Raw genomic sequence first — 15,669 nt, forward strand, 5'->3', positions numbered from 1 at the left:
CAGCAAAGCTGAATAAAAATATCGTACAAGACATTATAGAGATTTCGAGATACAGTGAACTGACACTACATTTTTTAATTTGACCGAGCACATCGTTAACCTATTGTTGTCCGTACGAATCATATGGTGAAACATATCACCTTATATTATTAGGTACATAATAGGCCTATTCTACATTTAGTATAGCGTCGTACGATGATGGAAGTAAATTTCAACTAAGATAATTGTTTTCATATTTGTTCTGAAAAAAAGTTTAAATAATGGGAGTTGTCGATTGATTCTGAGACGCAAAAAAGGTACAATAAGTTTTCATCATGCACTAATTTTATTCCAGTTAGATTGAATTCAGCAAGGCGGATAAATATACTGTCGAGAGCAACAAAATTGGGTAAAGCGGGTGTTAATGACATTTATTTCAATAGAAGTAAAGCTATGATGTCCACTTCATTTGAACTGTGATGGGGAAAATGTCACCGATCGCCATTCGACGATTTGGACGTTTATTGAGCACACGAAAATAACAATAGAGGGAAGCTGGTTTGCAGTAAGCCGATAGAAGTTGGATCTCAACGCAGGGAGATACTGTGACAATAAGTTATGAACCTATATGCGCGGCCTAGATTTATTTTCCGTTGGAGCCGCACACTTGGAATCCGGTGGTGCTCTGACAGATGGCCGTCAGGGATGTGGTGGTCGTGGTAGTCGACGTGGAAGTCGTTGTGATAGTGCTGAAAGCCAAAAGAACGCGGGCCTGAATGTTGGAAGGAGCGTCAAATCCGGGCTGGATGACGTAAGGGATAGCATCTGGGGCACGCTCGACACGGATGGATTCGGCATCGGCATTCACGACAGGCTCAGGCTCGGCTCTAAAGATTTTCAATCGAACAAAATTGGAATTTTAAAATAGTGTGATGAATAGTAGCATTTCAATCGGAGAAAAAGAACTTACGGCTTGACAGCTGATGGCAAAAAGATGCTGCCATCTTCGCTGTGTTCTTCTTTCTCATTGTAGAATAGCCCGCGACCTTCTTTGTTTCCGCTGAGATGGAGACCACGACGGCGTCGGCCGGAAGCGGTGCAGACGGAAAGGCCAGCAGTGGAAGTGGTGCACGTCGCTGTCTTAGTCGTGGTGGTTATAGTCGTCGAAGTCGAGAAGGTCAAAGTCACGGTGTAAAAGGAGCGCCCGTCAGTTGCGGATTCTCCGGACGGAGTAAAAGAGGATTCAGGAGCCTGGGCCTCGACGTAAGCGACGGCGGCAGCTCCCACGACCAACAGGCAAGCAAGTGCGAAGCGCATTTTGTTGGAGAAAAGTGGTGAGACGATTATTTGACTGGGCTAGAGAGAATAAGGCAGATTTTATCAGTCGACGGATCGAGTTGAAAGATCCAACAGAAGTTAAACTCAATATTGGTCGGCAACGGCCTTTTATATTCGGTCGGATCGGTCCGAATGCTCCGCAACAGCGTGAATTTGAGAACAATTCGCCTCACGGCCTGATGATTTTTTAATTGACGGCAGCGGTAGCTGATTAGATGTATCGAACGCTGATGTATGTGCACAATAGTACAGTTGTTTCTGATGCTTATTACACAATAGTTTTACTAGTTGCTGCTCATCGCTCATTCCTCAATGGCCATTAGACCGTTTCAGTCCACAGCATCTCCATTCATCGTATACTGGTATTCTTGAAAACCACGAGCTCAATCATTTAAATTTGATTCTTTTTGCTTTGATTTCCTAAATTAAAGTTGTAAATGGAAAGGGAGACTTGAGTGAAAGTGATTTAAAAAGAGGCTGTCATGTCATCGGAAAATACTTCTCTTTTACGGCGAATTGTTTCTTGCATTTGAATCCGTTCTCGTTTCCAAAAGCAGAAATACAAGCTGAATAATAACCGTTATCCGGAATAATTCCGGAATATTATGCCGATAAGATTCCGATATATTTTCGGAAAAAAACAACAATAATGGCTTGCATTCTTAAGCTTTCCTGCCGAATAAGCTATTGATAATAAACGAGCGTAAATCTGGATTGCAACACGTATACGAAAACAACCCCTTGACATGTTTATAAAACTTTTTTACACTAACATAAAAGGATGTAGCCTATACCAATGCCTATACCAAACCAACTGAAATGGACTCGAGTTGCTAGGAAAGAAATTAAATTTTTTCGTTGTGGTTTACTTCACAAACAAGTTGTCGACGTGTCGATCTGTGAAAGATAAACATACAAAAAAATCAAGCTCGTAAATGACCAGGTACAATATTCTTCCAGGAGAGGATGCTTGTTATAGTTAAATTAGCCTTATTTCAGCCACGCAACAGTTTTGTTATTACCAAACCTACCTGTTACATAAACAGCCTCGCCAATACATGTAAATTGTAATATGCTTCGACAACAACAATTAGTCAAATAAAAAAAATTATCGTGCTTGCCATTCGTAAATTAGTGTATTGTTTTATGTCTTCAATCTGAAAGATACGTGAATAGACATAATAATCCTGTTTGGTTTGTTTCATAAATAAATTTCTTGTGAAATGATTTGCTATAAAATTGTGCACTACCTCAGAATTGATTAACAATAATGTTCATGGCTTTTTGTATATAAGATGTGTGGCGACTAACTCACTGAATTGCAAAAATATTTTTTCCAAAGCGACCATTTATTTTTTCCCTGGTGTTCCGCAGAGCGAGAAGCCGCTCGTGCTGCTGCAGAAGGCCGTCAGGCTGACAGTTGAAGTCGTGACAACGTAAGATGTCAGGGTTGATGTGCCAAATGATACCAGGAAGCGATTGACTGGGCTATCTTTTGGCAACTCGAAGCCGGATTCCACTTCCAACGGAAGCAAAGTTTCGTCAGCAGTTGGTTTGGACTGGACTTCATCAACAGGGTTACTGGAAATGGAAGAATTTAGTTTTTAGAAATTAATTCAATCAAAATTAACCGCAAAATATTCTATAAAGAATGATTGAAACAAACCTCCTAGCAACAGCAGGAAGGAAAGCGCTGCCGTCCTGGCTGGCGACCTCTTCGTCGTTGTAGAAAAGTCCGCGGCGGTCACGACCCTGGGCAGCGGCTTCGTCGTAAAAGAGACCGCGACGACGGCGGCCGATGGTGCAAGTGGTCAAAGTGGCCGAAGAGGTAGTGCAAGTGGTGGTGCTGGTTAAGGTGGAGGTAGTGGTGGTGGATGCTTTAAGCACCGTGAACGTGGTGAATGAGAAACTGCCATTGTAGACGAATAGTCGGGATGATTCATTCGCATCCGGAGCGACCTTATTATTACCATCATTAGCAACGGAGATGGCGATGACACTGAGGATAAGCGCGCATAGAAATTCAAAACGCATTTTCTGTGTTGTGGCTGGAAGATGAGCTTCAGATGAATGTTAGGTCAGCAGCGTATTGTGATGGCTATCTCGGCTCATCGCCGAACACTGCTCTATTTATACGGTCCAGCTTCCGTCTAGTACCGCACCTAGCTGTTCAGCCTATTAGCTATTTGGTTTCCTTGTTTTGTCTTGCTGGACTATTAGGGGTAGTGAACTCCGACGCGGACACATTTTGAATGTCAATCAAACGCTGGATCGTTGCCAATCCAATTTCATAAAGTTGATTAGTTTTCGAATGATGTTTGTTGGTGTATAAGAAGCCAAACCAAGGTCAGCTCATACTCTTCTTTCGGAAAGCTAATGGCGACGAGATCTGAGGTCATACCCTTGTATTTTTTTATGAAAGTAAATATTACGAAGTCAGCATCAAAAAATTCCACATGGACAACTTTTAGGTGTACAGTATCGTCCAAAAAAATCCGAACGCACCTCTTTTTCAAAAGCCCAGTTTAGTGTATATTTTTTGTTTTTAGCTTTCAAGACTTCATATTATGTGTAGAATGAATTGTTTTACAAAGTTCATTTTTTAGGATTAAGAAAAAAATCTCGAAGAATTTTTAAAAAATAAAGAAAGAGACCATGGTGTTCGGATTTTTTTGGACGATACTGTACATCTTTCACTCATTTTATACTCTACCACAATTTATTTTTATTTTTTATTAGTTGATAGTGCTCTTGGATTAGCGTAAAAATTTGGCTGGAATCAACTCAGTGTATTCCATCAACCAATCATAAATTCATAATGTGCTGTCAAAGAATTTTTTTGAAATACTATATGGCACGTCAAAGCTACGAATTACCGATAACATTTGCATACTAAGGGTAGATCATATTTGGAAGAATGCGCTACTTAACTTAAATTAACGTAAAGAACGTCATTTCAATTTTTATATAACTTGAAAAGTTCAAAATTTCAAAATGGATAAGGCAATTTTCCTTTTTTAAGTAGATCCAAGATTTTAGCGTGGTCCCCGAAAAATTATACCCTTAATTAAGAAAAATTTTTACTCCACAAACGTTCACTCTAAAAATAAACGTTATTTTCAATTACGTAACAAATAATTAATTTCGCAGCCTTTTCTTTCTCTTATCGTCTATTATCCCACATCTATAATTATGTTGCATATGCGCTTTGTATCTTGTATTAGTTAACGAGAATCCATCACTATATATATGTTGTCTTTATGTTTAAAAGAGCGAGACTCGTTTCATGCCAATTTCGGTTAGCTAAAATGTAATCAAACTGTGCGAAGTACTCAATTTATGAAACACAAATCATCAGGTTGCTGCTAAACTGTATAATTCAGTGGAAGAAGAGAGTGGAAGTTGAATGGATAAATACACATCAGTCCCGTTCAGTACAATTGATGGTATAACTTGTGACGATCATTTGATAATCAATTACAAATATTAAGTCGAGCAACCGTGAGCGAGACGATCAACAATAAGCTACTCACATTATTTTCAAGCGAAAGCACCCGAAAATAAGCTACTAGCCCTTGTGCTATGGATGACAGGGAAATTATAATTTTTTTTCTTTTTCAAATCGACAAACCTACAGGGTAGTGAAGGGAAATCGGGAGCAACAACATGTGTGGGATTTTTCGGAAGGATAATACTTTTTATCATGGCATAAACGCGATTTTTTAGATTGACAGCTAGAAAGGTTAACTGATGACCAGCATGTTATATGATTTCACGGGTGTTTAGTTGTCAGGGTGTGATATTACATTCTGGACGCAGCTGGATAATTATCAGACAATCTGCCACTGCCGTTTATTTTCCAGCACCGCCGCAGAGAGCAAAGCCGCTAGTGCTGCTGCAGAAGGCAGTCAAGCTGATGGTGGTAGAAGAAACGGTGTAGCTCGTAATGGTTGAAGTACCGAAAGCCAACAGGAAGCGGTTGCCCTCCTGTCCTTGGGGCAGAGCGAAACCAGCCTGGACTTCCAATGGGATGACTACATCATCGGCAGAAACGGACGATTTGACTTCGGCAACTTCGTTCACGGGATCGCTAGCCCTAAAACAAACAAAAATATTTCAAACGAAAGAAATGATTGAAAATTGAGCTTTTAAACTGGTTGTTCAGGATGGATTGAATTACTTGGCGAGGAAAGCGCTGCCGTCCTGGCTCTCGACCTCTTCGTCGTTGTAGAAAAGTCCGCGGCGATCGCGACCCTGGGCGCCAGCCTCGTCGTAAAAGAGACCGCGACGACGGCGGCCGATGGTGCAGGTGGTCAAAGTGGCCGAAGAAGTAGTGCAAGTGGTGGTGCTGGTAAGGGTCGAGGTGATGGTGGTGCTCTTTTTGATGATGGTGAAGGTGGAAAATGAGATGGAGGAGGCGCTCAAGAGAAAACGATCTTTGTCATTTTGGGCTTCGACTGCGCAAGCGCAAATCACGGCCAAGACCAACAAACAGACAATTTCAAAACGCATTTTAAGTTTTCGGGATTGGTGAAAGACAGCTGCTGTTGGAGTCTATTTTGACTGATGATAAACGACGAGCAGTTACCAACTATTTATACCCATTTGGTGGTCTTGGTGGTCGACTATTTGACTGGGCCAGCGACTTTGGGATTTCTGGGTACATCAGGATTGCTTCGGGCTGCTAAGTTTTCTGTCAAGATTTTTAAGAAAGCGGATTGGCCCTTATCAAATGATGCTGATCGTTTGCAGGAATATCATCATACAATATCGTCGCTATCACGTTATTTTTAGATTTGGAAAAGTTGATTTGTTAACCTCAAAATTTTAATCGAAATACGACGAAGAAGAAAAGGTGGGGTGCTCTAGAAACCTCTTTTTTTTTAACTTCTAATATAAGTACGACAGCGCATATATCTAAAATCAATTTCGTAATTTGTTGTACTAAAAAAATAAATCCATTTGCACGAATATAGGCTACAAATTCGGATTTTAATTGAATATGCCGTACAACTAAATTCAGCTATGATGCAACATGCAACTTACGTAACTGGTAGGCTAATTTAAGAATATAATCGTGAAGTTACATCATCATTATTATAATACTTAATCTCTAATTTTATTTTACGTGTTTAGTAATGCTGTGTAATCACTGTCTCGTAATGCAGGATAAGAAAAACCGTGTGGATCATTGCAGACGTTTTCCAAAATTAATGTTTTGCTGGGAAAATTTATACCATCAACATAAGCATATAAAACAATTTTTAATCGGGACTCAGTAGAGCAGACACGATACCATGACACGATATGAAATCCAAGCATCTCATACTAACAAATAATTTTTTTACTTGAGAAATATAAGAAAAGTTCCTTGCATTTCACCCCGATATATTATTAAAATTAGTAAAGTTAATCGTCATTTTTGGTTTCGCATTATAAATGATCCTTTTCATGCGTATTATTCGATTTATGGTTATACGCCTTGCGCAATATCGGGTGGGACAATAAATAACACGTACAGCCTTATTGAGTTTATATAAATTGCTGCTTATAAATGTTTATTTTGGAAGTTATTCAAAGAGAATAATAATGAGCCAGATAAATAGTTCCGACAGTGCCGAAAACAGGTGTGCGACTGCGACCACTGCAACAGAATTAGCTAATACATTTGGCCAACAAGATACGATTCACGCGGGAAATTAATACGATGTACAGAAATTTATTTGCCAGCAGTACCGCAGAGAGAGAACCCGCTAGTGCTACTGCAGAAGGCCGTCAAGCTGACGGTCGAGGTGGTAAGGACGAGACTGGTTACAGTCGACGTTCCAAAAGACAGGAGGAAACGGTTGGGTCCTACCGCTGGCACATCGTAACCGGACTCGATTTCCAAAGGAATGAGCGAAGAATCATCAGCGCTCGTCTTGGCAACTTCTTCAACTGGATCGCTTGACCTGATTAAATTTAATTCAAATAATAATAATAATTTTCAATCATCACTAGATTATTTAGCGGAATTATCATACTTATTTTCAGCAGGAAGGAATGAGCTGCCATCCTGGCTCGCGACTTCTTCGTCATTGTAGAAAAGTCCGCGGCGATCGCGACCCTGGGCTCCATCAGCCTCGTCGTAGAAGAGACCACGGCGACGGCGGCCGATGGTGCAGGTGGTCAGAGCGGCTGACGACGTTGTGCAGGTAGTGGTGGATGTATAGGTTGACGTGGTGGTGGTGGTCGCTTTGAGTACGGTGAACGTCGTGAACGAGTACGAGCCGCTGACGAATAGAAATCTGTCTTTGTCGCTCTTTGGTTCGACAGGAGATGAGGCATAAGCGGAGACTGCCACCAAGACCAACAGACAAGCGATTTCGACGCGCATCTTTTTAAAAAATGAAGGTGAAGTTTGTCGACTTGATGGCTTCAACAGAGGACTGATGCTGGGGGTTCATCAGTAAACGGCAGGGCTCCTATTTATGCGCAAGTTAACAAAGCTTTTCCCCGTCAAGGCTTGTTGATTTTCGTCCATTTCCTTATACATTTGATGGGTTTCGGTAGAAAAGATTTTAAGCGCATTGATTGGCTCTTGAGCTATTTCCATTTTTATTCTGTCAAACGTTCGCATCTGCGTTTAGTAGACGGCCCAAGATTTAATTTTAGTCGGTTAGCCAATCATAAAGGTTTTACGTGGAAGCAATAATAAGGATATTGTGAACCGCCCTATTTTACATTAGATTACGTGTCACTCTTCTACCTCTAGACAAATCAGAGCGCAAAATATTAACTATTAGTCTCAAGCAATCTCGAATCAATCAGCCTAAAATAAGTAGACAAGAACTTACAATTTTCTGAGATAAATAATAGTAAATGGCGTGTGTTTAGAAAAACACGCATGAAGCTTCTCCATACGAAACTCACTATATTCACAGCAGTAATGCGCCTTGATTAGTAGTATTATGTAGCTCGCTAGTTCAAATTTTTTTTTATAGCAACCAAGGTTGTTGAAATAATTATTGGCTGACACTTTATATAACTATACATTCGTGTCCTAAAATATGTTTTCTATATTTTCCTGGTTTATTGATAAGAAACTTTCTAAGTGTTTCTTAAAGTAACTAGAAATTAAGTTGATTGGGTTATATTAAAGCGGTGCTGGATAATTTTTTTATTCTTTTACTTTATTATGCGCGTTATATAATGTAGTTATACAGCTCTACATCAGATAATAATACCATTAATAGCCTAATATAAATCATGTTGAAGAAAACTGCAAACTAAATTTTAAATTCGTTTATAAAGTGCTGCTGAACTGTATATTCAAGTCCCATGGAAATACTCATAAATGGATAAATACTCCCGAAATGTTCAATATGTGTTGAAGCATATCGGGAATTGGAAAACGTTTTACAAAAACACATTCAATTACAGGTGACGAGTTATCTTCACGTAAAAGAAGCATCAAACAATATGGGAAAACATATGTCAATTTGTGATATACAGGGCACGTCAGGGTATTGTCGTAATAAAGTTCTAGTGGTCTATTATTCTGTCGAATAATATAGCGACTTATTTGCCAGCTGAGGAGCAAAGGCTGAAGCTTGTGGTGCTGGCGCAGGTAGCCGTCAAGGATCGGGTGGCGATCGAGGTGGAGGTGGTGGTGACCGTGCTGGTTCCGTAAGCCAACTTGAATCGGGGAGTTCCGGAGGGGGTGACGAATCCTTCGGGAAGGCTGAATCCAGACTGGACGACCAACGGGACGGATTTGTTCTCATCTGTGGTTACCTGGGGAGCTGGAGCAGCGACTTCGGCAGATCTTAAAGGGCACACAAGAATTTTGTTTAAGCCATCAGTTATTTGCACGATACATCAATTTAAATCAAACCCTCTTTATACCTCTTAACTGGGGCAGAAACTTCGGCTTCATCGTCGTTGTAGAAGAGACCACGGCGAGCTCGGCCGGAGTTCTCGGCGTCATCGTAGAAGAGACCACGACGACGGCGACCAACAGAGCTGTTTGAATGAATTACAAAATGTAATCGGAAAAGATTAATTGATTGTCTATAAAATATGTATAGTAAATGATTTCAAACCATGTGTTTAGTGCGGATGTGGAAGTGGTGCAAGTGGTGGTCGAGCCGACTGTGGTAGTCGATGTGACAGTGGAGAGGATCACTGTGAAGGTGCTCAAGAAAATGCGTCCCTGATCGGCCTCCTTGGGAGCTTCGGCAGCGTGAATGGCGGCAACACAGGCCAAGAGAAGGAGGCAGGCGATTTTGAAGCTCATTTTCTTTTGGAGATTGTTTGAATTGTTGTTGAGAGCTGAGATGCTTGTTGATGTCATTTGCCGAACCGCGATCGACTATTTATACCCAACGATAGCACCCGACCGTATACTTCTCTTAACCGTGACATTGTACCTCATCAACCTGGAACAGATCGCTTACGGCTTTATTTTACTGGCCATTTAGAATTTGGTATTGGTTCGGGACTCTTTCTATCGTAAACTCTTTCGATTAACTTCTTTTTTTTTTTTTTTTTTTGGCAGTTTTCCCAGCTTCTTGTCGTCACTTGCTTCGTGGCAAATTCCAGGTAGCCCTAGCTACCACTACTAGCCACTATATCAGATCGATAATTTTGAATGTGCTATAGTCAAGATATTCACCAATATTTTCTGGAAGAATATCATTGATAATACTGTCCATTATAATACATCTTCGATGTTACGCAATCGTCCGACTTATTAAAATCCAGCATTATATCAGGACTTGTATGCCAGACTATTTTTTTTTTAAATTAAAGTTTAAATTGTGTTTTGTATCGATAGACCATCACCGCTATGGCTATAGCTGCTGCCGAAATGTTCATTATCGTTTTTTTTTCACGCCGCAGCGCATTGGGAGGTAAATGAAGGGTGCGTCAGTTAGTATACAAACTAGCCGTCATCTTGGCTACATAATATCCAACGATAAGTATAGGACTGCAGTGATGTAATTGCCATGCCTCGAAGGCAGACAGAAATAACATCAAACGATTGAGCCGATGACGGATCGTGGAAACATGGCAACCTAAACATACAGACTATAGTTCACTGTCAATGCGAAGTATTCCGTATAATATCCTGAAAAACAAAATTCCGCTCTAGTAACAATAATATAATCTTCCTGATTTAACCCATGGGTTACATCAGCGTTCCTTTTTCGCTTCAGTTCTGACCTATCGTACGAACTTTTATTCTTCTGAGCTGTTTTATTTAAAATTTAAATATTACCTAACGAACGTATATAGCTGTGTACAAATAAGTTGTATGTCTGTTCATGCAGTAATTATTTGTTTACAACGACGTCATATGAGATACCCAGCAAGAAAATAAACCCTTTTTTGTGGATCAGGAGTTTCATCCAGAGACTCTAGTAGTATCTATTCCATGGATACTGTATAGTGCCCTTCGGGAGGAATCTAAGTTACGTTCGCGTCAGGTTTCGTGACCTGGCGGCTGTATACTGCTTAAATGTGAAGATAAGTCCGAAAACCAGCAACACGTAACCCAATAAATTGATCAACGTATACTCGCGATTTACAATTTAAAATTCATCAAGTAATGCCATACATTTGTGTATTATGATATTACAAAATAAAAATAAAACCAAATTTTAGTCATATTATTAGAGTAAACTCGGAAAACGGAATAATGATGGGTCTTTTATGGGGAAAAGAAAACGACGAGAGAACAATTCGTGCAGGTGCGTTCTGTCCCCGGTCTGTATAACTAAAGAGTGCAGTCATGACTTGACTCATGAGAGATACTTAACCTAAACGATAGTTTCCATCTTATTTGCTTTCGTCACCCTCGAGCATTTTAGCTAAACGTCTAGCGTGAGCAATGAATGAAAAGAGATGCCATTCACCGCTGGCGCTTCTAAAATAAGACGACCTATAATAATTAAATTTTGAAGCAAGGTTATAGGTATCAGCAGGCACGAGCCTTGTCTAGCGAAAGCCCCTTGGCACTTTGCTAAGATATTCAGTCAGCCGCGTTTGTGTAGTTCCGGGCATATCTTTCTTCAGAACTCTTTATAGGCGCTTCATTTTATTTTGGTGCATTGGGTGAAAATAATTGTGTGTTAGTTTTCAAGTCCTGGCACGGGCCTCAATCCCATTAAAAAACTAATTTAGGTTGTTGGCTGTGCAATATGATGACCTGTCTATCGTTTACTTCACGTCACTCACCCATCAGACATAGGAAGGCTAATCAAATTTTTCACAGAAATAAGATTTTTTTTTTACAAATTAAATCGCGCGTCCTCATAGAATTCACTCCTACTTATCGGGAACAATTTTTTAACATCTCCAACTTACCAAAGTTACTCTTCGAATCCTATACTCTACATCAAGATTTAAATTTATTAGTAAATTACCCACGAAAAAAAAAAATATGTTCTACGAGAAAATGTAACGCTTTATATGAATGCTAAAAGGTGTATTGATAGTACAGTCCAAATTGATGAACTTGAATAATAAATAAGTAAAAAATATTTGATCGTTGCGTATAGAATTTTGGTTGAAAGGCCCCATCATAGACGTGCGGTGAGGTAGGACTTGGTATTTTCGAAGGCCTTGTTATGAGGTGCAGACAGAGAAACCGGTAGTGCTTTTGCAAACAGCCGTCAGCTTGGAGGTAGAAGTCGAAGTCGAAGTAACCGTCACGGTTGCCGTGCCGAAGGCCAGAAAAATTCGACTGAGTGGAACAGCGGGCGAAATATTATTGTAACCCATTTCTGGTGTGTAATAAGCACCGAATGTGGGCTGAATAGGAAAGGGAAGAGCAGGTTGCACTTCCATTTGTCTCGAACTACGGGCCGCGTCAGACTCGGAGCTGCTGTTTTTGCGCAACAATAAAAATATGTCGATAAAACTAATAATCAATTGGAATAATAAAAACAAAATAACAAGAAACTTACGCCTGGTCTTGGGTTGGCAAGAAAATATTTCGTTCTTCTTCTTCTTCCTTTTTCTCGTCGTAAAAGAGACCGCGGGGATTGCGGAAGATTCCGTGCGCATCTCGACGTTTCCTGCCAGCCGTGCAGGTGGTCAGCGTAGCTGCTGACGTGGTACAAGTAGTTACAGTTGTGGCTACAGCGGTTGAGGTTACTGTCGAAATCGTATAAGTGAACGTAGTGAAGAGTCCACTAAAGAAGAAACGGCTGTCCGGCTGATTCTGCTGCAGACTCTGCTGATTGCGCAGCATAGGGTAACCGGGGAAAACGAACGGACTGTTCGGGTACTGATAATGTTGAGCCTCTCCAAATGTCACGGTAGCTATGACGCTCAAAGTCAAAATTGCTGATATGATCAAACGCATTTTGGTTTCGATTGCAAGAAAAGATTTCTTGGAGAAATAAAGAACAAGAGAAGTATTTGACTTTAACGGAGGGTAAAAGTCAGAAAACGACTGTGCCTATGATTCAAGGGTTGTTTCCACCTTTATATAGTCCTGTAACCCTTACGTTATTGGGTTGTTTTTAGGGGGAGAAAAATATAATTAACATTTACTCCGTAGGCCTGATGATTTTTACAAAATTTTTCAATTTTTTCAAAACCACGATTTTTACCCCATTTTGAGGTAATTTGGCCAAAGGGCAACATTTTTTTTTTCAAAATCTAGAAATCCATCAAAAATCATTCTATCTCAACCCCGTCATTATACTCAGAATTTTCTGAACCCTCTTCCCTGATCCCAACTCTTTTCAACAACAGGGGGTGTAGTGTAAATCTGACATACAATAAGTTAAAACAGACAATAAAACCCTTATTTGTGGTTAACTTTAACCACTTCAATCAGCATGTTTATATCCAAGATTTTCCACCAAGTTATTTGCGTCTGTTTGAAGCAAATTTAAAAAAATGCGTAAACTCAATTTCTAACTATTTTATTACGAAATCGGAAAATTCCAGACAAACCAGAAATGAAATAAAGAGACGTTGCCCTCTATACATTGGCCTATTTTGCATAATTTCGAATGCGAGTGCCAAATTTCCGAGTGGCGCTGCTTTACTGGTAGCACAAATCAATGGAATCTCAATGTTGAGAGTTCAGACAGCAGTGCGGGATCATGCGTGCTTCCAGATTGCATTATAATTTGATCCCTCTAGCAGCCGCAATTTCGAATCCTGTCTTCCTGGTTTTCCATCGGCATTTTAGGGTTCATTGTTCCGTGTTGCGTAAGACCTGTAGGGATTGGGCTGCGGGGTAACAGTAAATGACTTCTCTTTGATGGATTAGTCTGCTACCTGGTGCATGGAAAACCAATCTCGTGTCATGAAATGGGAGTGGTCGTTACTTTTCTTTCTTTTTCTTTTATTATTTGTGAAAATACCTATAATGCAAAGGGTCAATCAAATCATTTCTTTTCTTAAGGGCGACAACTAGCCCATCTCAGCATATATTTCAAGTGCGATGAACTTTCAAAACCTTGCCCATCAATCAGATGGCAATCAAAATGATATGGGGGGAAGCTTTCCTTAATGATCCTGAAGTTGTTTTCCAAATCAAGGCCAAGGCGATGACAACGTAGCATTATTAAGGTTGGCAGTGTCTTGTTGCACCACATCACAGACATATCAGTCTGAGACTGAATTTTGATTACTTCCCCTCCTTGACCATGTCTGATTTGAAGGGTAAAATGAATATCAGAATCAATCAGACACTAATTTGGAAATAAAAAAAATATTACGATTTGATTTGTACGTAGTATAGCTAATACTACTATCTATTTAGTTGGAGTAAGCGTCTAGTCAATAGGGTCAGACCAGGCAAATTAAAATTAATTTGGATGGAAAAGAATATTTTTTCTGTATCTTTTTATGCACCTTTTTTTCCTTCAGTTAATTATCATTTTCAGCGCGAATTATTTTTTTTAAATTTGCCTTCCTGTATTTGGCGGATTGCGCAACGGTATGGAAATCAGATGATACGGTTTCCCATTTTTTTAAGGGACTGCGTTGTTTGTTTAAAAGGAATTGCAATAAAAAATTTCTGGATTTAATTAATCACAATAAGATGTGAACTTTTTAATATTCTTAAATTTGTAACCATTTCTTACATAACAATTCGTAACAAAATTTATAAAATGTAATACATGAATGAATTAAATATATCCTGTCTCTGAGGGACTATCAAAATATATCTTGGCAATAGAATACAACACTATACAACGTCAAATCTTTACCATAAGGTCAAAAGGTCTCAACAAGGTTCTTATAATCTCAAGGATTAAACAATTCCTAGTATTTAATATTACATAATTCGAAACAGGCCTACTGTCCACATAATACTCTTAAGACTCTGGAAGACTTATAGTTCATTACTACGTATTTGAACCGTGTTGAAGGTCAACAAAACCATACGCCGCCCTGTCCTCGTACCCGGTAAAGCTGGATTATGACGACAGTGAACTTTATTGGACTGCTGTGACATCGCACCAATCAGGAAACATCTTTTGACTGTGCAGTATTTGCTGGGAATGAAGTACTATAGTGTCGCAGATAAATATTGAGGACAAATGAGTGAGATGACCATTCTGATTTAATCTTCCGATAAAACAAGTTGACGCTTTCTGTCATTCATCTCACAAGATCCGTTATTCAGCCATGGACAACATTTCACTTGTTCCCACTACCGCAAGTGTTTTCTCTAACAAACTCTCTAAGGTAGGACCAACTGGATCGATTAGAGCTCTGTCCCATTTGAATTTGAGAACAGCATCCGCTCGTCTATCCACCTTCCAGAGATGGGAGCAATCAGCACCGAATTCTCCAACTCCGCAGGTACGTTTCAACAAAACCACCACCACAGCTATAACTGCACCGCATACGAAATGTCTAATTGTTTTATTTTATCGATTGGGTTTGTCCTCTTTAGGCGTTATCGTCGGCAGGTTTTATCTACCGCGGAGTGGGCGATCACACTCAGTGCTTCACGTGCCTGGTTGTCCTTTCACAATGGCACATTGATCACGATCCTGATTTGGAGCATCGCCGACACTCGCCGAGCTGCGAGTTCGTCTTGAACCGAGAGCGCGAATCGAGAAATAATAATCACTCGCGGCCAATCTCTTTGTCCGACGGCGACATCAATCTGCTATCAGTTGCCCCGGTTAAAGATGACAGACACTCGACCGAGGCATCGCTTTGTAAAATCTGCTACTCCCATGATATGTCCATTTTATTTCGTCCCTGTGGACATCTCCTGACCTGTAAATCGTGTGCCGATCAGTTATCTCATTGCCCTATTTGCCGTTGTCCTATTTTTGAAAAAATTCGCGCTTTCGTTTCTTTTGAATAAAATTGACCATATAGAAA

At 40.0% G+C, this 15,669-nt stretch overlaps 7 protein-coding genes across 8 annotated transcripts; 1 reads left to right on the forward strand and 6 right to left on the reverse strand.

Moving 5' to 3' along the window:
* Positions 1 to 306: 306 nt before the first annotated feature.
* On the reverse strand, positions 307 to 1,413 carry LOC124329356. Its single transcript, XM_046788408.1, has 2 exons — positions 950 to 1,413; positions 307 to 866 (listed from the first exon to the last, which is right to left on the reverse strand). Exons 1-2 carry the CDS (start codon positions 1,294 to 1,296, stop codon positions 623 to 625), a joined length of 591 nt encoding a protein of 196 aa, XP_046644364.1. The 5' UTR covers positions 1,297 to 1,413; the 3' UTR covers positions 307 to 622.
* A 1,029-nt stretch (positions 1,414 to 2,442) lies between these two features.
* Positions 2,443 to 3,432, reverse strand: LOC124329548. Its single transcript, XM_046788633.1, has 2 exons — positions 2,984 to 3,432; positions 2,443 to 2,898 (listed from the first exon to the last, which is right to left on the reverse strand). Exons 1-2 carry the CDS (start codon positions 3,349 to 3,351, stop codon positions 2,667 to 2,669), a joined length of 600 nt encoding a protein of 199 aa, XP_046644589.1. The 5' UTR covers positions 3,352 to 3,432; the 3' UTR covers positions 2,443 to 2,666.
* A 1,239-nt stretch (positions 3,433 to 4,671) lies between these two features.
* LOC124328389 lies at positions 4,672 to 5,898 on the reverse strand. Its single transcript, XM_046787154.1, has 2 exons — positions 5,498 to 5,898; positions 4,672 to 5,413 (listed from the first exon to the last, which is right to left on the reverse strand). Exons 1-2 carry the CDS (start codon positions 5,827 to 5,829, stop codon positions 5,170 to 5,172), a joined length of 576 nt encoding a protein of 191 aa, XP_046643110.1. The 5' UTR covers positions 5,830 to 5,898; the 3' UTR covers positions 4,672 to 5,169.
* Positions 5,899 to 6,843: 945 nt separating this feature from the next.
* Positions 6,844 to 7,779, reverse strand: LOC124329534. The gene is made up of 2 exons (XM_046788614.1): positions 7,341 to 7,779; positions 6,844 to 7,268 (listed from the first exon to the last, which is right to left on the reverse strand). Exons 1-2 carry the CDS (start codon positions 7,691 to 7,693, stop codon positions 7,037 to 7,039), a joined length of 585 nt encoding a protein of 194 aa, XP_046644570.1. The 5' UTR covers positions 7,694 to 7,779; the 3' UTR covers positions 6,844 to 7,036.
* An 818-nt stretch (positions 7,780 to 8,597) lies between these two features.
* On the reverse strand, positions 8,598 to 9,667 carry LOC124329488. The gene is made up of 3 exons (XM_046788550.1): positions 9,402 to 9,667; positions 9,205 to 9,321; positions 8,598 to 9,124 (listed from the first exon to the last, which is right to left on the reverse strand). Exons 1-3 carry the CDS (start codon positions 9,650 to 9,652, stop codon positions 8,878 to 8,880), a joined length of 615 nt encoding a protein of 204 aa, XP_046644506.1. The 5' UTR covers positions 9,653 to 9,667; the 3' UTR covers positions 8,598 to 8,877.
* Positions 9,668 to 11,773: 2,106 nt separating this feature from the next.
* On the reverse strand, positions 11,774 to 12,777 carry LOC124329549. 2 transcript variants are annotated; one of them, XM_046788635.1, is made up of 2 exons: positions 12,270 to 12,777; positions 11,774 to 12,184 (listed from the first exon to the last, which is right to left on the reverse strand). In XM_046788635.1, exons 1-2 carry the CDS (start codon positions 12,668 to 12,670, stop codon positions 11,929 to 11,931), a joined length of 657 nt encoding a protein of 218 aa, XP_046644591.1. In that variant the 5' UTR covers positions 12,671 to 12,777; the 3' UTR covers positions 11,774 to 11,928. The 2 variants fall into 2 exon arrangements, with proteins under 2 accessions (XP_046644591.1, XP_046644590.1); XM_046788634.1 differs by having other exon boundaries at positions 11,774 to 12,187; positions 12,270 to 12,776.
* Positions 12,778 to 14,804: 2,027 nt separating this feature from the next.
* Positions 14,805 to 15,661, forward strand: LOC124329335 (baculoviral IAP repeat-containing protein 7-B-like). Its single transcript, XM_046788376.1, has 2 exons — positions 14,805 to 15,135; positions 15,230 to 15,661. Exons 1-2 carry the CDS (start codon positions 14,959 to 14,961, stop codon positions 15,650 to 15,652), a joined length of 600 nt encoding a protein of 199 aa, XP_046644332.1. The 5' UTR covers positions 14,805 to 14,958; the 3' UTR covers positions 15,653 to 15,661.
* The last annotated feature ends 8 nt before the right edge of the window (positions 15,662 to 15,669 follow it).

Source organism: Daphnia pulicaria, chromosome 3 (assembly GCF_021234035.1).
Source record: "Daphnia pulicaria isolate SC F1-1A chromosome 3, SC_F0-13Bv2, whole genome shotgun sequence".
Taxonomy (NCBI): Eukaryota; Metazoa; Arthropoda; class Branchiopoda; order Diplostraca; family Daphniidae; genus Daphnia; species Daphnia pulicaria.

Bases quoted from the DNA above. Each gene is read 5' to 3' on its own strand.
- LOC124329356 (XM_046788408.1), bottom strand. From the start codon at position 1,296: ATGCGCTTCGCACTTGCTTGCCTGTTGGTCGTGGGAGCTGCCGCCGTC. The intron at 867-949 runs GTAAGTTCTTTT...GAAAATCTTTAG, and splicing joins TTGCCATCAGCTGTCAAGCC to AGCCGAGCCTGAGCCTGTCG.
- LOC124329548 (XM_046788633.1), bottom strand. From the start codon at position 3,351: ATGCGTTTTGAATTTCTATGCGCGCTTATCCTCAGTGTCATCGCCATC. The intron at 2,899-2,983 runs GTTTGTTTCAAT...TTCCATTTCCAG, and splicing joins CTTCCTGCTGTTGCTAGGAG to TAACCCTGTTGATGAAGTCC.
- LOC124328389 (XM_046787154.1), bottom strand. From the start codon at position 5,829: ATGCGTTTTGAAATTGTCTGTTTGTTGGTCTTGGCCGTGATTTGCGCT. The intron at 5,414-5,497 runs GTAATTCAATCC...TGTTTGTTTTAG, and splicing joins GGCAGCGCTTTCCTCGCCAA to GGCTAGCGATCCCGTGAACG.
- LOC124329534 (XM_046788614.1), bottom strand. From the start codon at position 7,693: ATGCGCGTCGAAATCGCTTGTCTGTTGGTCTTGGTGGCAGTCTCCGCT. The intron at 7,269-7,340 runs GTATGATAATTC...AAATTTAATCAG, and splicing joins TTCCTTCCTGCTGAAAATAA to GTCAAGCGATCCAGTTGAAG.
- LOC124329488 (XM_046788550.1), bottom strand. From the start codon at position 9,652: ATGACATCAACAAGCATCTCAGCTCTCAACAACAATTCAAACAATCTC. The intron at 9,322-9,401 runs GTTTGAAATCAT...TCATTCAAACAG, and splicing joins ACATCCGCACTAAACACATG to CTCTGTTGGTCGCCGTCGTC. The intron at 9,125-9,204 runs GTATAAAGAGGG...GTGCCCTTTAAG, and splicing joins GTTTCTGCCCCAGTTAAGAG to ATCTGCCGAAGTCGCTGCTC.
- LOC124329549 (XM_046788634.1), bottom strand. From the start codon at position 12,670: ATGCGTTTGATCATATCAGCAATTTTGACTTTGAGCGTCATAGCTACC. The intron at 12,188-12,269 runs GTAAGTTTCTTG...GCGCAAAAACAG, and splicing joins TTGCCAACCCAAGACCAGGC to CAGCTCCGAGTCTGACGCGG.
- LOC124329335 (XM_046788376.1), top strand. From the start codon at position 14,959: ATGGACAACATTTCACTTGTTCCCACTACCGCAAGTGTTTTCTCTAAC. The intron at 15,136-15,229 runs GTACGTTTCAAC...TGTCCTCTTTAG, and splicing joins CGAATTCTCCAACTCCGCAG to GCGTTATCGTCGGCAGGTTT.